This window comes from Melanaphis sacchari, unplaced genomic scaffold, assembly GCF_002803265.2.
Source record: "Melanaphis sacchari strain LSU unplaced genomic scaffold, SCAv2.0 Contig706_pilon_pilon, whole genome shotgun sequence".
NCBI lineage: Eukaryota > Metazoa > Arthropoda > Insecta > Hemiptera > Aphididae > Melanaphis > Melanaphis sacchari.
The window spans coordinates 1-13525 of NW_020271507.1; the positions used below are offsets into that span (position 1 = coordinate 1).

The 13525-nt window shown below is 25.8% G+C and overlaps 2 protein-coding genes across 2 annotated transcripts; both read left to right on the forward strand.

The window, feature by feature from the left end:
* Positions 1 to 1196: 1196 nt before the first annotated feature.
* Positions 1197 to 5567, forward strand: LOC112600770 (alpha-tocopherol transfer protein-like; the record flags this gene model as incomplete). The annotated part of the gene is given in 6 exon segments (XM_025348074.1): positions 1197 to 1291; positions 1385 to 1538; positions 2441 to 2634; positions 3698 to 3808; positions 4777 to 4927; positions 5443 to 5567. Coding segments are annotated over 6 exon segments (734 nt in total), but the record flags the coding sequence as incomplete, so codon positions are not given.
* Positions 5568 to 12389: 6822 nt separating this feature from the next.
* On the forward strand, positions 12390 to 13518 carry LOC112600771. Its single transcript, XM_025348075.1, has 2 exons — positions 12390 to 12474; positions 12639 to 13518. Exons 1-2 carry the CDS (start codon positions 12456 to 12458, stop codon positions 13358 to 13360), a joined length of 741 nt encoding a protein of 246 aa, XP_025203860.1. The 5' UTR covers positions 12390 to 12455; the 3' UTR covers positions 13361 to 13518.
* The last annotated feature ends 7 nt before the right edge of the window (positions 13519 to 13525 follow it).

The window sequence follows — 13525 nt, forward strand, 5'->3', positions numbered from 1 at the left end:
TCAGAGAGAGAGAGATATTTGGTTCAGTTTTAAAATTGGCAAAAAAAAGGCATGTTCTTTTATACACATAAACAGGATGATCTATAATTTGAAATTAAGAATTGGTCAGATTATAGATCATTTCTGTAGGAAATGCAATCGCAATGGTAGTATGTTAATTGGTAATCATGTAAATACATATATACATATATTTTTTAGTCGTTAGTGGTTCAATCTGTATAGTGTATTATCTATATACATTTGAATAAACAAACAAATTATCTCTTTGGAATATTATAATATATACCTAATACGTCTTATTTATTTAATTTTTCAAAGCGTTTCTCATTTTAATTTATTGAATAAATTGTGTGGATGTTAAGTTGCAGCTTATCCGTATATCTATTTATACATACGGCATATACTAGATTAGATGTACAATATAATATTCTAATTTCTAACTATGTTCATTAATATACCCACTTTTGCTTAAATCTATGATTAATTTGATTAGCATAAAATAAAAAATTTTAACAAGAGATTCAATTATACAACGCAATTACATACAAAAATGTATTACCAAAGATAAATTATATTCATACATCTTAAATTAAAGTGATTATTATAAAATTATAATATATACTCCCATAATCACGTACTTTCAATCTATAATAAAATAAAATACTATACTTAAATCCATACAGTCAATATTTATTTATTTAAATTTAGTAGCTAATTATTTATAAATTTTAATGATATTGATTATTAACTACAACATGGTAAATTTTATCTACTTAACGCGATTAATAAAGGATACTTTACTATGTACTACAGTAGAAGCCGCTTATTAGAAACACTTTAGAACCAAGATGAAAGTATATGTGTTAATTAATAATTAACCGATCGTTTTTAATATGCAATTAATTTTATTTATACTATGAATATATATATATTTAATACGTACGTATTTGAAAGAATATATAATAAACTATGTATGTATAATTTAAAAAATAAATGTATTTATTTTATTAAATTATTTAAATATGTATATATGTATCTTAAGTATTCAGTAATATACCTACAGCCATATTATATTGAATATTTAATAAGGTATAGAATAAATATTACTGATATATTATATAGGTATTATGCTTCTTAGGTACTATGCTAAAAAAAATAAATCAATTTTTATAAATATTATTGTTATTTTGTTTTAGAAGACACCGATCTCAAAGCGCCCATACACAACAAAGCATGGCTTATTCGCTTTCTTCGTCCAACAAAATACTATCCAGAAAGCGCATACAAGCTGGTAATAACTATAGGTCATTGGACTCGAATACCTATTATTATATTGTATATTTTATCATTTATAATGTAATAAACAAATAAATTTCCTTATTAGATCAAACAATACTACCAATTCAAAGTGAAACACTCAAATATATACAATGGCCTTTCGCCCAAGACTGAAAAAAATATTTTCGATCACGATATACTACATGTTTTACCAAAACGCGATCAAGGCGGACGTAGAATTTTAGTTATTGAATTAGGAAGTAAGTTACTTATTGTTGATAATTCACCTAGATAAGTTAATATAAACCATTCAATTTAATTATTGATTAACCGTTATAACTTCTAAAATGTAGCTTATAAAAAAATACTTTTTTTGTTTAATCCATGAAACTATAATATTACTTGTGTAATATAGTGCATTAAAAGATGAAAGAAAAATTTATAATAAAAACAATGAATGTGGAGGTTTTATAATTATAAAGACGCTTTTAAGCAGAAAAAAATTTTCAATATTAAACCTTACGGGTGGTTACGTGTTCTAAAAATTAAATATAGTAGGTACTTTGAACTAAAAAATGAATACAATTTTTTTCTCTAAATTATCGAAGAAAGAGGAGAGTTTACAGAAGGGTATATTTAAACAACATTTGCAGTTTCAATAAAATCATAATTGTTTTTTGTTTATAAATATTTTAAATTTTAAAATTATTTTATTATTTTTTTGATAAGCGTTGTTGACATATAGATTTTTTTTTGTAATAAACTTTTTTCATGATCAAATCTTGAAAATATAAAATTAGATTTTTCATAAAATGTTCTTACAGCAATTAAAAAGTATTTAAAATACATGGGTATTTTTATATAGAATATTCTCAAAAAAAAAAGGCTCAAAATTGTTTTTCATCTACAACGATTTATCGTTGTACCTACATTAAAATATGATACATCCTTTATAGTGATCTATTCAATGATGGTTCATTTGAATCTATATTAAATAAGTTCTTCGCTTTTATTATTTCAAATATTTAAATAAATCTGAAAATATTCTTATTTAAATTATCGATACAAGTTAAAATTGCAACAAAAAAAAAGTTATTATTACGTTGAATCAATTAATATTTAATATTTTTATTGATATGTACTTATTTGTATGGTTTTCCAGAAAAATGGAAGCACAAGAAGTGCTCGCTGGACGAAGTATACAAAGGTGCTGTGATATTCCTCGAAGCAGCTATAATGGAACCAGCCACCCAAGTAGCTGGAGCCCAAGTAGTTTTCGACATGGACGGTCTATCGTTGCAACAGACTTGGCAATTTAGCCCGCCGTTCGCCAAGCGAATTGTCGACTGGCTTCAAGTATGAATCATGAAATCTAAATTACATACGTTTATAAACACACAAAAATAATAAAATTAAAATAATAATTTACTTTGAAAAAAAAAAATTTAATAGATAAGTAAAAACCATAGCTTATGGTGCTATAAGTATTGGTTAAGAATGAAAAAAACAGAGAATTTTGTTAATAGTTTTTCTAATAGTTTTTATTAATATGTGGTATAATATATTTATGTAATTATATTAGCTGACCCGGCAAACTTTGTTTTGCCTTATAAATAGTAAGATCATCACTTTGTAATTAAAATCAATTCCTTGTCCAATCTCCACTTTTGTATGAGCATAGTATTTAATATCGGACCCATACTCGAATTCTAGACGAAGGAATTTAATGTAAATACTCGATATACTTGTTGACGTTTCAGTCATTTGCTCTACGTGTGTCAACTACGAATTGATGTGCTTCTAAACGTCTTTGTTGATTTTATTCTGTTCCGTTGTGACACGAGTTTTATATATTATTAGAGAGATAATACGTATAATATTTAGTATAATACTTAGTTAATAATTAAACATTATAAAGCAAGCCCAATCAAGGTAGGTATTTAAATATTAAAAATATTTTAAGGTAGGTGTATTATAGAAGTGTTAAATGCTTAATTTTTAAAATTGATAAGTAAGAAAAATATATAAATATTAAAATCAATACTTAATTATAAATTATAAATAATAATTTCTATAATAAATAAGAACAGTTAACAATATTATTTTCGAAAATTCTTGTCATAATATATGTAATTTATGTTTAATTATAGAACAATTATTTTATCATAGGAAAAAATCAAAAATAGTTAATATTATAGTGTGTATAAAGTATGATATTTATGTATAAGATGTAACAAAATGTAACATAAGTTTTGATTTTGATTTTTACAAATTTTTTTGAGAATAATATTGATAATGTTTTATATCGTCTATATTCGAGTGTGATGGGGCGTGCGTATTTTTACAAAAATATACTATATCACTACTACCTATGCATGCTAAAAATAATATTGTTACTATATGTATATGTCGTTTTCAGGACGCTGTTCCGGCGCGAATCAAAGGAATACACATCGTCAACCAACCGGTGCTGTTTAATGTTGTCTTCAACTTCTTCAAACCATTCCTGAGAGAAAAACTGCGATCAAGAGTGAGTTCACATATTTTAATACATGGGGAAGGGGGATAACAGTTAGGATAAGGAGTTTTCAAGTTCTTACATACCTCAATCACTTAATATCTAAACAGATAGTCTTATGTCTATATATCATATATTGCAGCCATATTGGTGAATGGAGGAAAGACGAGAGCCGAGACACGAAAGTTGAACTAAAATCACGATAAGACAGTCAATATTTAATAATACTACTTATATAATATTTCTGATCATTCAATTATACATAAATATTACTTATAATATGTATTAAATAAATATAGGGTCCACGATATTTCCTCATTTTATTTTTATCTTGTAAGATTTGAGGGGAGACTCTATTTTCAATTTTAGAGTGGTGTGAGTATTTTCCATTCTTTATATTGTTTTTTTACAGATAATTTTAATAATTTTCAAGCGTTTATTTAAAATTGTATGTAGGCGATAAGATCTAAGATATAAAATACTAAAGAACTGAGAATGTAATTTTTAAATTTTCTTTTCTTTTTCATATTTTGATAGTGAGTTATAAATTTATATAATTCATAGTTTTCTATAGTTATCATGATTTATAGCATTTAGGAACTTTTGTCTTAAGTTTGTATTCCATGTGGTTTAAATTTTTACAAAAAACGAGACCCACGCCATACATAAATTGTCTTTTTATAATTTGTTCTTCATAAATTTATGGTATAAAAATATACTATTGTTATATGTAATGTTCTCTTGGTAATTGATTATATGTCAAATAGTAGAAATTTGTTTGACATAAAAACAAAAATATAAAATTTAAAACACATGTTGGTAGTTTCATTTCATTTCTGATGGACCAAAAGAGGTATTTTACAAAAAATTAATGCAAATACATAATAACTGATGTACCTAGAGTGATTGTTTTGCAAACTTTTTGCGCAACAGTATGTATATTATAATAAGTAAAAATAATTATTATTAAATGGTTACAGATCGTTTTCCACGGTAACGACCGACAGTCTCTGCACAAACATTTATACCAGCCGTGTCTACCGGAATGCTACGGTGGTACATTGGACGTCCCTTGTATTACTGGACCTCAGTGGTACGATCTACTGATAACAGTAGAAAAAGAATTTGACGGTACGTATAAAACGACAATGTTTTTTTTTTCTTCATTTCCAATATAAAATTTCTACCTGTGGGACACAGTATATTAGTACGTTGTATATGCGATGATATTTTTACAAAAAAATATTCAAATAAATACTTACGTGTATTATAATATAATGATGAAATTTTGTTGAAGAGGATCAAGTCCATAATCGCGAAACAATTTATGTAATATCTTTCCGACATCTAGATATACATTATATACGAATTGTACATGTCTCACAATTCTCTCCTAAATTCCTAAATACATAAAAATGTTTAAGGGACTATAATATCTTTGCTGCAGTAAAGGCAAATATCATATTTTTATGATATAAATAATTTTCCAACAATGTTCTTGTTTGACATTAGCCTTCTTACGCTAAGCTAAGATATATCTATGTAGACTACGTGTATGTTATTAATTTATTTGGACTAAATGATTTAAGGTTTCTAAATTGGATATAAACAAAGTGTTATTAACGTTTGTAATTATTATTTTGCAGTTTTAAACAAGTACGGTTATGGAAAATGATTCCAGCGAACTGCAATATCAGCAAAGGCAAAATGAAGGAGCCTTCCACGTGTCTTTGATAATTAAAAAAAAAAAAAATATATATATTTTGGTGTATGTCGATCATTTTTATAAAAAAAACCATATTTTTATTATATCAAACAAATAAATTATTATCATTTTAAGTTTATTTTTATCTTTAACTTTTATGCTAATAATTTTCAACGTATTAGAATTATAAAGTAACCATAAGTTTAATTGTAGAGGTGGTTAAACAATATACCAACTCGTATACCATACTGTTATAAATTATTTATTCTTTAGTTACACTATTGTATTTATTTATTAACAACAATTCTACTTTTTTAGTACCCATTCACTTGTTATACCTATTATTATTGTTTTATTCAATTTTATAAGAGGAAATCGTAAATATAATGTATGCATAAATAATATAAATATGATTCGTATTTAACAATGTTATTTTTTTATATTTTAAAATAATTTTATTCACCGTGTGGTCTTAAGAATTCTTCTTTTATTAAATGGTAATTTCTAAAAACAAGTGTACTACGTATTATATTAACTTTAATCGTAGTATATTAGACTAAATATATATTATATATATATATAGTTATTAGGCATAGTATTATGCTATAAATTATAAAAGTATAACATAATACAATAATTAATATGTATGATCATTGATCTTATATTTTGAGCAGAGTGATAATTGTATTGATTTTTCAATGTGTGTGTGTGTGTGTGTGTGTGTGTGTGTGTGTGTGTGTGAGAGAGAGAGAGAGTATGATATGAATATAGTTGAAATAATGTTTCGATCTCTAATTTTAAGGAAGGTTTCTGATAAAAAATAGGATCTAGTTAGTAGTTAAAGTACTTACTTATTTTTTTTTTTTATGTAACTCATAAACGAATAAGTGTTGATACTTGAAAATTTAAATTCACAAAAAGTGTTTATATATTATCATTTTCTATACATGACAATTTTAAAAATATTTTGATTTTTTTCAAGCTATTTATAAACTATATATTAATGTTCTATAGGAAAAATATATTCCTGGATAAGAACACTTGAAAATTGAACACACAAGGTTTTATTTATTTATCTGTTAAAACATATCAAAAATAGTAAAAATACGCGATTATAACATTTTATTATAAGCATTTAAATTTAAAATGTTTACAAAATTCGTTAAAATACTACATCTATATACATTATAAATAATATACAGAATGTTTGATATTTGATATAAATTGTAGAAATGGTAATAATAATAGAACGCATCCGCCGTGAGGGTAATATGATAAATACCTCAAGTACCTTAATATACCACTAACAGTAATCATTGGTAGGTTACTCAACACTTTCATACTGACTACATACGTACCTAAAATAGAATATTATAATTTATATTATAAACCAGAATAATTTTGACGACGAGACCACTTATTTTATGTTTATTGTTTATATTATATGAAAATTAAATAGGCATGTACAGAGCCGTATTTACTTTAAGCCTTAAGGCTAAGGGCACAAGCCTTAGGGTCTCAGGTTGACGGAGGCTCCGAAAAATATCATTTACATTTTTACATTGTTACTTATTTGGATGATCTTTTTCAACTAAATATTTCACTCTCAGGTTTAAATATTAAGGTATAATTTTAAATTATATTACGTTAAATTACGTACGATTATGTTACAAAAAAGACTAACTAATTTGTCAATCACGTGCATATAAATCAATATTCTTTTAAGTTATATGACACAATCGAAGATTTTTCAAATCAAAAATCCCCCAAAAAAACCTTTAAAATTGATGCAAGTTCAATTTGGTATGTATTTCTAATTAAAATTGTTTTACAAATTATTATAGTTTAAATTGTATTAAAAAGTATATTTTAATTAATAATAAAACTGTTACACAACTGCAACGGGCTACATAATAATTGTATTATGATTTTATTATAAAAATAAAAATAATAGGTAAATATTCTTAGGAAATTTTTTAATTTGTAATTGCAAGTTGACTTCATTTTTTCTTAATCATATTTAAATTTTAAGATCCAAAAAATTAAGATTTTACAGTTCATAAGAGTTTATGTTAGTAACAAATAATGTAGAATAAAAAATAATAACTGTAGAGCAAAAAAGATAGAGTTTTTTAGTATGTTAATGTTTCAAAAGAATAAAGTTATTAAGCAAGTTATTTAAAGTAAATTTAGGTATTTTCATTGGCATTTATTATATAGTTAACTACAATAAGTATTATAGAATAAAATTTTCAAAATATTTTAACTGTTTTTGAGCTTTTTGTGTGCAAATGAAAAATTTTCAATTTTTTCCCCATAATTGTTGATAAAAAAATTATTCATGGTCTCAAAGTTCTTGAAAATTTAATAAAAAATTCCACATTAGTTATTCTTATATCTGTATAAAAATATTTAATATACATATATAGGCAGAACTTTTTTTATATGCATTTGAAGTTAGAATTTTAACAAAATTTGTCAAAGTCGCAAAAAATTGAAAATTATTTTGTAGTTCATAAAAATTTTTCTATTTGTAAGTTTGGAAAAATGTACCTAATACAAGATTCTTCACAAGTATCTATTTCATACTAAAACCATAAAATATACAAAGTATTTAATGAAAATTATTTTTTACAGTCATCTTAAGTTTAAATTTAGACGAAGTTACTTATTTAAAGAACAATAACAATATTAATTATTTTCTTATAATTTAATTTATTTTTCAATGTTGAGTTATATAAGTGATATAAATACTTATATTTGATAAATATATATTTTTATAATAATTAAATACTTATAAATTATAATATAACAAATGCAATATTTTCAGGATAACATTTTATCAATCTACTGTAATAAGTACTAAGAGTAAAATAAATGACTTTAATAGTTAGATCAAAAATCCTAACACGAAGTATAATATCTAAGTGATATAGGCCGAAAGATCATTTATGCCCAACATAATTTTTTTTATACAACGCGTATCATTGAATTCAAATTTACCACATCTATAATAGTGATCAACTTACTCGCCTACCATTTTTTTTACTAACTTTTATGGTATTTTTGTAAGAAATAAAAAAAGGAAATGTTGTAGTATATAAAAAAACATTTTTATTTGGATTGAAATAGACAATTAATCCTGTCACTGAAGGACTGAAGTAGGTCACACATTATAATAATATTATGCAAGCATAAAGCAAGCGTTATTTAATATTTATTATTTTACCTGTCGAAAACGCGTTTAAACACAGGCGCATAGTTATATACATTTATATGCTGGAATGCCGTCGATCAGGTCATGTTATATATAATATTACATACCTAATTGAGTTAATCGATATTGCATCGGCGTAGTCGAATTTCATATCTGCAAATTACTGTAATGTAGACTATAGTTATTTTAATGATTTAAATTATAATTTGTATTACCAAAATTGTTTCAACTTATGTTTCTGTATATTTTTATAAAATATAGAATGCGATTTATTAAACATTTTTAGTCCGGCTTTTCATTTTCAATATATATATTTTTTTTTTTATCACAATAAATGTCAACAAAAAATATTTTATTTCTGGTCAAAACAATTATAAATTTGTACCTAGATCCCACATAAGCTGTTCTTATTGATAGCTGTACAAAAATATTTAATTTATATAGGCACAGTCTATTTTTATAGACATATAAAGTTCATAGTTAGACAACATTTATCAGTATCACGAAAATTTGTAATTTATTGTTACAAGTTATAATTATTTTTGTATTTTAGTATTATATATAGTTAGGTAGGTATTCATTATTCGATTGACAATCAAAATATTTTAAAAATCTTCATTAGATAACAGATATTTTTCTTACTATTAAGTTTGATAACAAGTCAATTCGCTCTAATATTAAAGTTAACAATATACGAAATCGATTTTACTAAAAGCCAATTTAATATGTTGTATTGTTGAACGTTGCACGTTTGTAAGATGGAAACATATGTCAACAGTCACGCATAATTATTATCTTTGAGTAAACACTGAAAATATACATATAGTTATATGACAGAATATACGATGAAATTTATACGTACTATAACTAAATTTTTAAACTAATTTTATCCGTTTATTTGTTTTCCTATTTACTTAATTTAAATGTATTTAGGTAAACAAAAAGCTATATATATACGAAGTATAATTTTTGAAATGAAGAATCAGAAAATGTAATCGTTGGAGTAGACCAACTCACATACTGTACATTGTACAATGTTGTACATTACTATTGACTACTGTTAAGCTGTTGTATTATGGTAGTAAGCTAGTTGATTTGTACTTTACATGGAATGCTCCTGTAACAATAATATATATTATTGTTACATGACACCTATGTATGTGTCAATTCCGTAGTAGGCAATAGTGGGATATTTATGCTGAGATAAACATTGTTAATGATTGTGAGGCTTGTGGCCAATACGCACCGTTTATCGAAAGAGCAGTTCGAGACTGACCAGCAATAAACACGAACTCACCAAAAAACATGAACTCACCAACACCGGGATTGTTTACCACCATCTACATTTTGTTAAGTACAAACCAAAAATATATTTTGAACAGAGATTTATAAACCAAACGTGTTTTATTTATTGATAAGATCCCACATACCGTGTTCTAACCCCCCAGCTACGGAAAATTTATCTATAAGGACCAGAAAACCTTCCCTGGATAACTAATATAGTAACTAGGTTCCCCAGCCACGTTACACTCCAAAAATTGAATACTTTAATCATAGTAGCAAAACGAACTAAAATGTAGAATTTAATTTTTCAATAATCATATTATCCTGCTGTATGTTTATAATTGTGATCAGAATGGGTGGGCGCCCTCTAATAAAAACTTATGTACAGACAACTCTCGAAATTCAAAGTTTGCGGAACTTTTGAAAAATTTCAAAATTACCAAGAGTTTGAAATATTGAGAGAGCGAAAAAAAATCCGAATTACTGAGAGTAAAGAAAAAAAAATAGTGTTTTTATTATTGAACATACAAAATTATTAAATATTTCAGAAAATAGACGGTAATACAGTTCTTTGTTGTTTTTAAAATGCAAATTAAACTATGTTTTTTATTATATCTAGGTACTATATAAATTAAATTATTATAATTTATTATTAACAGACGACGATTAAGAAATAAAATGCTTACGATAGAAATCTTATGATAATAATTCTATAGTTATCGAAAATAATTAGCTAAATTTCTACACGATTGTATACCAAGTAAATTATCAACGAAAAAGGTTGTAAGAAATACGTCTGGTGAATATATTTTGAACGGATGAAACTTCGAATCGTTACGTTTTAGTGAACAGTTTTCCTAAAATTAAATTTCGAATTACTGAGTGTAGGTACTTAAATGTATGGTTTTTATTCGAATTACCGCGAGATTTTCAAGAAAACGAGCATTTACTTTAAATTACCGAAAGTTTCGAATTATCGAGTCAACTGTATATATATAACTGTAAACACTATATAGTAGATATAACTGTATACGTGATACATATGAGACTTTTTCAGATGTATTATAATAGTGCTAGTGGTGCAATTAAATACGTTTTAATAATGGGGAAGAATACACAATTTTTTACTGATTTTTTTTGTAATTATTTAGACATACATAAACTTGCTTACAAAAACATATTTGTATTAAGTATTTTAATGAATTAAAATCAACTCAACTTATACGTTTTTATTTTTTTATTTTTATTCTGTCACTTTTTAACGCAATTTGCTATTGAAAACAATGCATGGTAAAGCTTCAAACTTATGATCAAATGTTCGGACGTAATAGCTTGTTTTTACTTATTATCTGTTTGGGAACGCAGTTGTACTCAACTAAGTAGTTACAGAATAAGTTACAGAATCGAAATAATGTTTCAATCGGAATTTGAAACCGCGACGAATTTTATTCACGTAGATGCCTATCTGAATCATTTGAGTAATTTGAAATTACAATTAAATAACCATTATTAAAACTTTAGCTTAATGTAGTTTTTAATTAGTTTTTAAATGATCTAGTTCGTGTAAGTACTGCAAGTGTACTCCAGTATCGAGAGTACAGTACTTATTTACATACTTAGTTATTCATGTCCTATAGGCTATAATATTATATATTGCAACAACCGTCAACTAACAATCAGTGTTGTAACGTTTTAACAATTATAACTTTAGATTAAAATATAAATTAATTACCTGGTTGATATTTTTGAAATATTTAGTTACTTGAATTAAAATTATTTGTGTATAATAACACGTGATCCTCGGTTAACGGGTGAACAACAGCTGAAAGTTCAACTGGTGAAGAACTATTTAGTATTTGCTACACGCTTTAAAAATGTTAGAATGGCTTCCGTTAAAATATTGTTCGACATAAAATTCGATTAGGTTTCGAAATCCCTAATAAATAACCTTCGAATTGTTGTCATTAGTTTTCGTTCTGAACTAGGATGCGCGTGAACACTGTGAACATGAAAGAGTCATACAGAACATGAATGACAATAATAAAATTATGAATAAATTTTGAACAGTGTTATCAATATCGTATGATTGTGATGACGGATAAGTCGTAAGTCAGTTACTAGGTTTGTTCCAGCATAGTGTTGGTAACTAGTTATAATTGTTGGCAACATAAAATCAACGCGCATGCGTTTAACACAACAAGTTTGCAACCAGTGATCTGCTGGAACAGTTTTTGGCTGAAAAAGTTTTCGGTTGTGGTTATTACCATTTACCAAGGTATATTACTGTGTTAACGTAGGTTGTTTATCAATTATACGGTATTTCTTATCACTTGCCGCCAAAATTGTATTATCACTATTATCATTTACCACAATTAATCGTGCTAACTGCTATTTACTACACAAGAGTACAAGACGTCTGACGTAGATACCTACAACCAACACAACATCAAAAAATGGAAAAGGTTTATACAGGTTAGTAAAATGTAATTAAGTGGAAAACATAAATGTCCATTGTTAGACAAACAAAACAGTTTTGTGCTATTATGAGGAGCTCTGTACTAATTAGTATTACAACACAGTACTATTCAGTATATTAGTTATGTATATATAATTATAAACATTTTAATTTATTTTAGAATTAAGTGAAATGATTGTGTTGCGAGATCCTCCACAGACTCCAAGTAATTCAAATTTAACCACAGTTGAATATACACATTGGTCTAGAAATGTGACACTCAGACTGATTGGTGAATATGGTAAAAACTACAAAGACGTAGGAAGTAGAATTCGGAGTTACAAAATTTTGTATGAAATGATTGCTGAGATTTTAAACACTGAATTTCAACTAAAATTAACTGGGTCACAAGTAAATAATAAATTTCAAACATTAATAAGATCTTATAAAGCTGTTGTTGATAACAATAAAAAAACCGGAAGAGGGAGGAAATATTTTGAATTTGAAGAGCAGATGGATAATATATTTCAAAAATCCAAAAGAATAAACCCTGAAATTTTGATGACAGAGACTGAGGTTATCAAAAATACTCCTAGAGCCTGCAATGACACACCAACACTGCAAAAAAGTGTACATGAAGCGATTGATGAACCAGATTTATTTATAAATAAAGCTTCTGGGTCTGTTGAAGATGAGAGGAAAACAGCAGTTAAAAAGACAACAATAAATTTGAAGAGAAAAGGAACCAGAACTGATGTACTCGAAGGTATAAGAAGCGACAAACAAAAATTTTATGAAAATTATATTCAAATTCAATATTCAAAAATTGCTGAGCAAAAAAGGAAGAACGATCTACTTGAGGAAAAAAATAAGCTGCTCAAGGAGTACTTACTTAATAAATAATAGTAGAAAAATCAAACATTTATTTAACAGGGATTAGAAGCTAAATGTGTTAAGGGTTTTTATTGTTATTTTTAATATTTTTATTATTATACAGACTGAATGTTTTTTTTTTAAATAATTATGTATTAATAAGTTTGTTTTGTACACAAAGAAATGTGTTGGAGG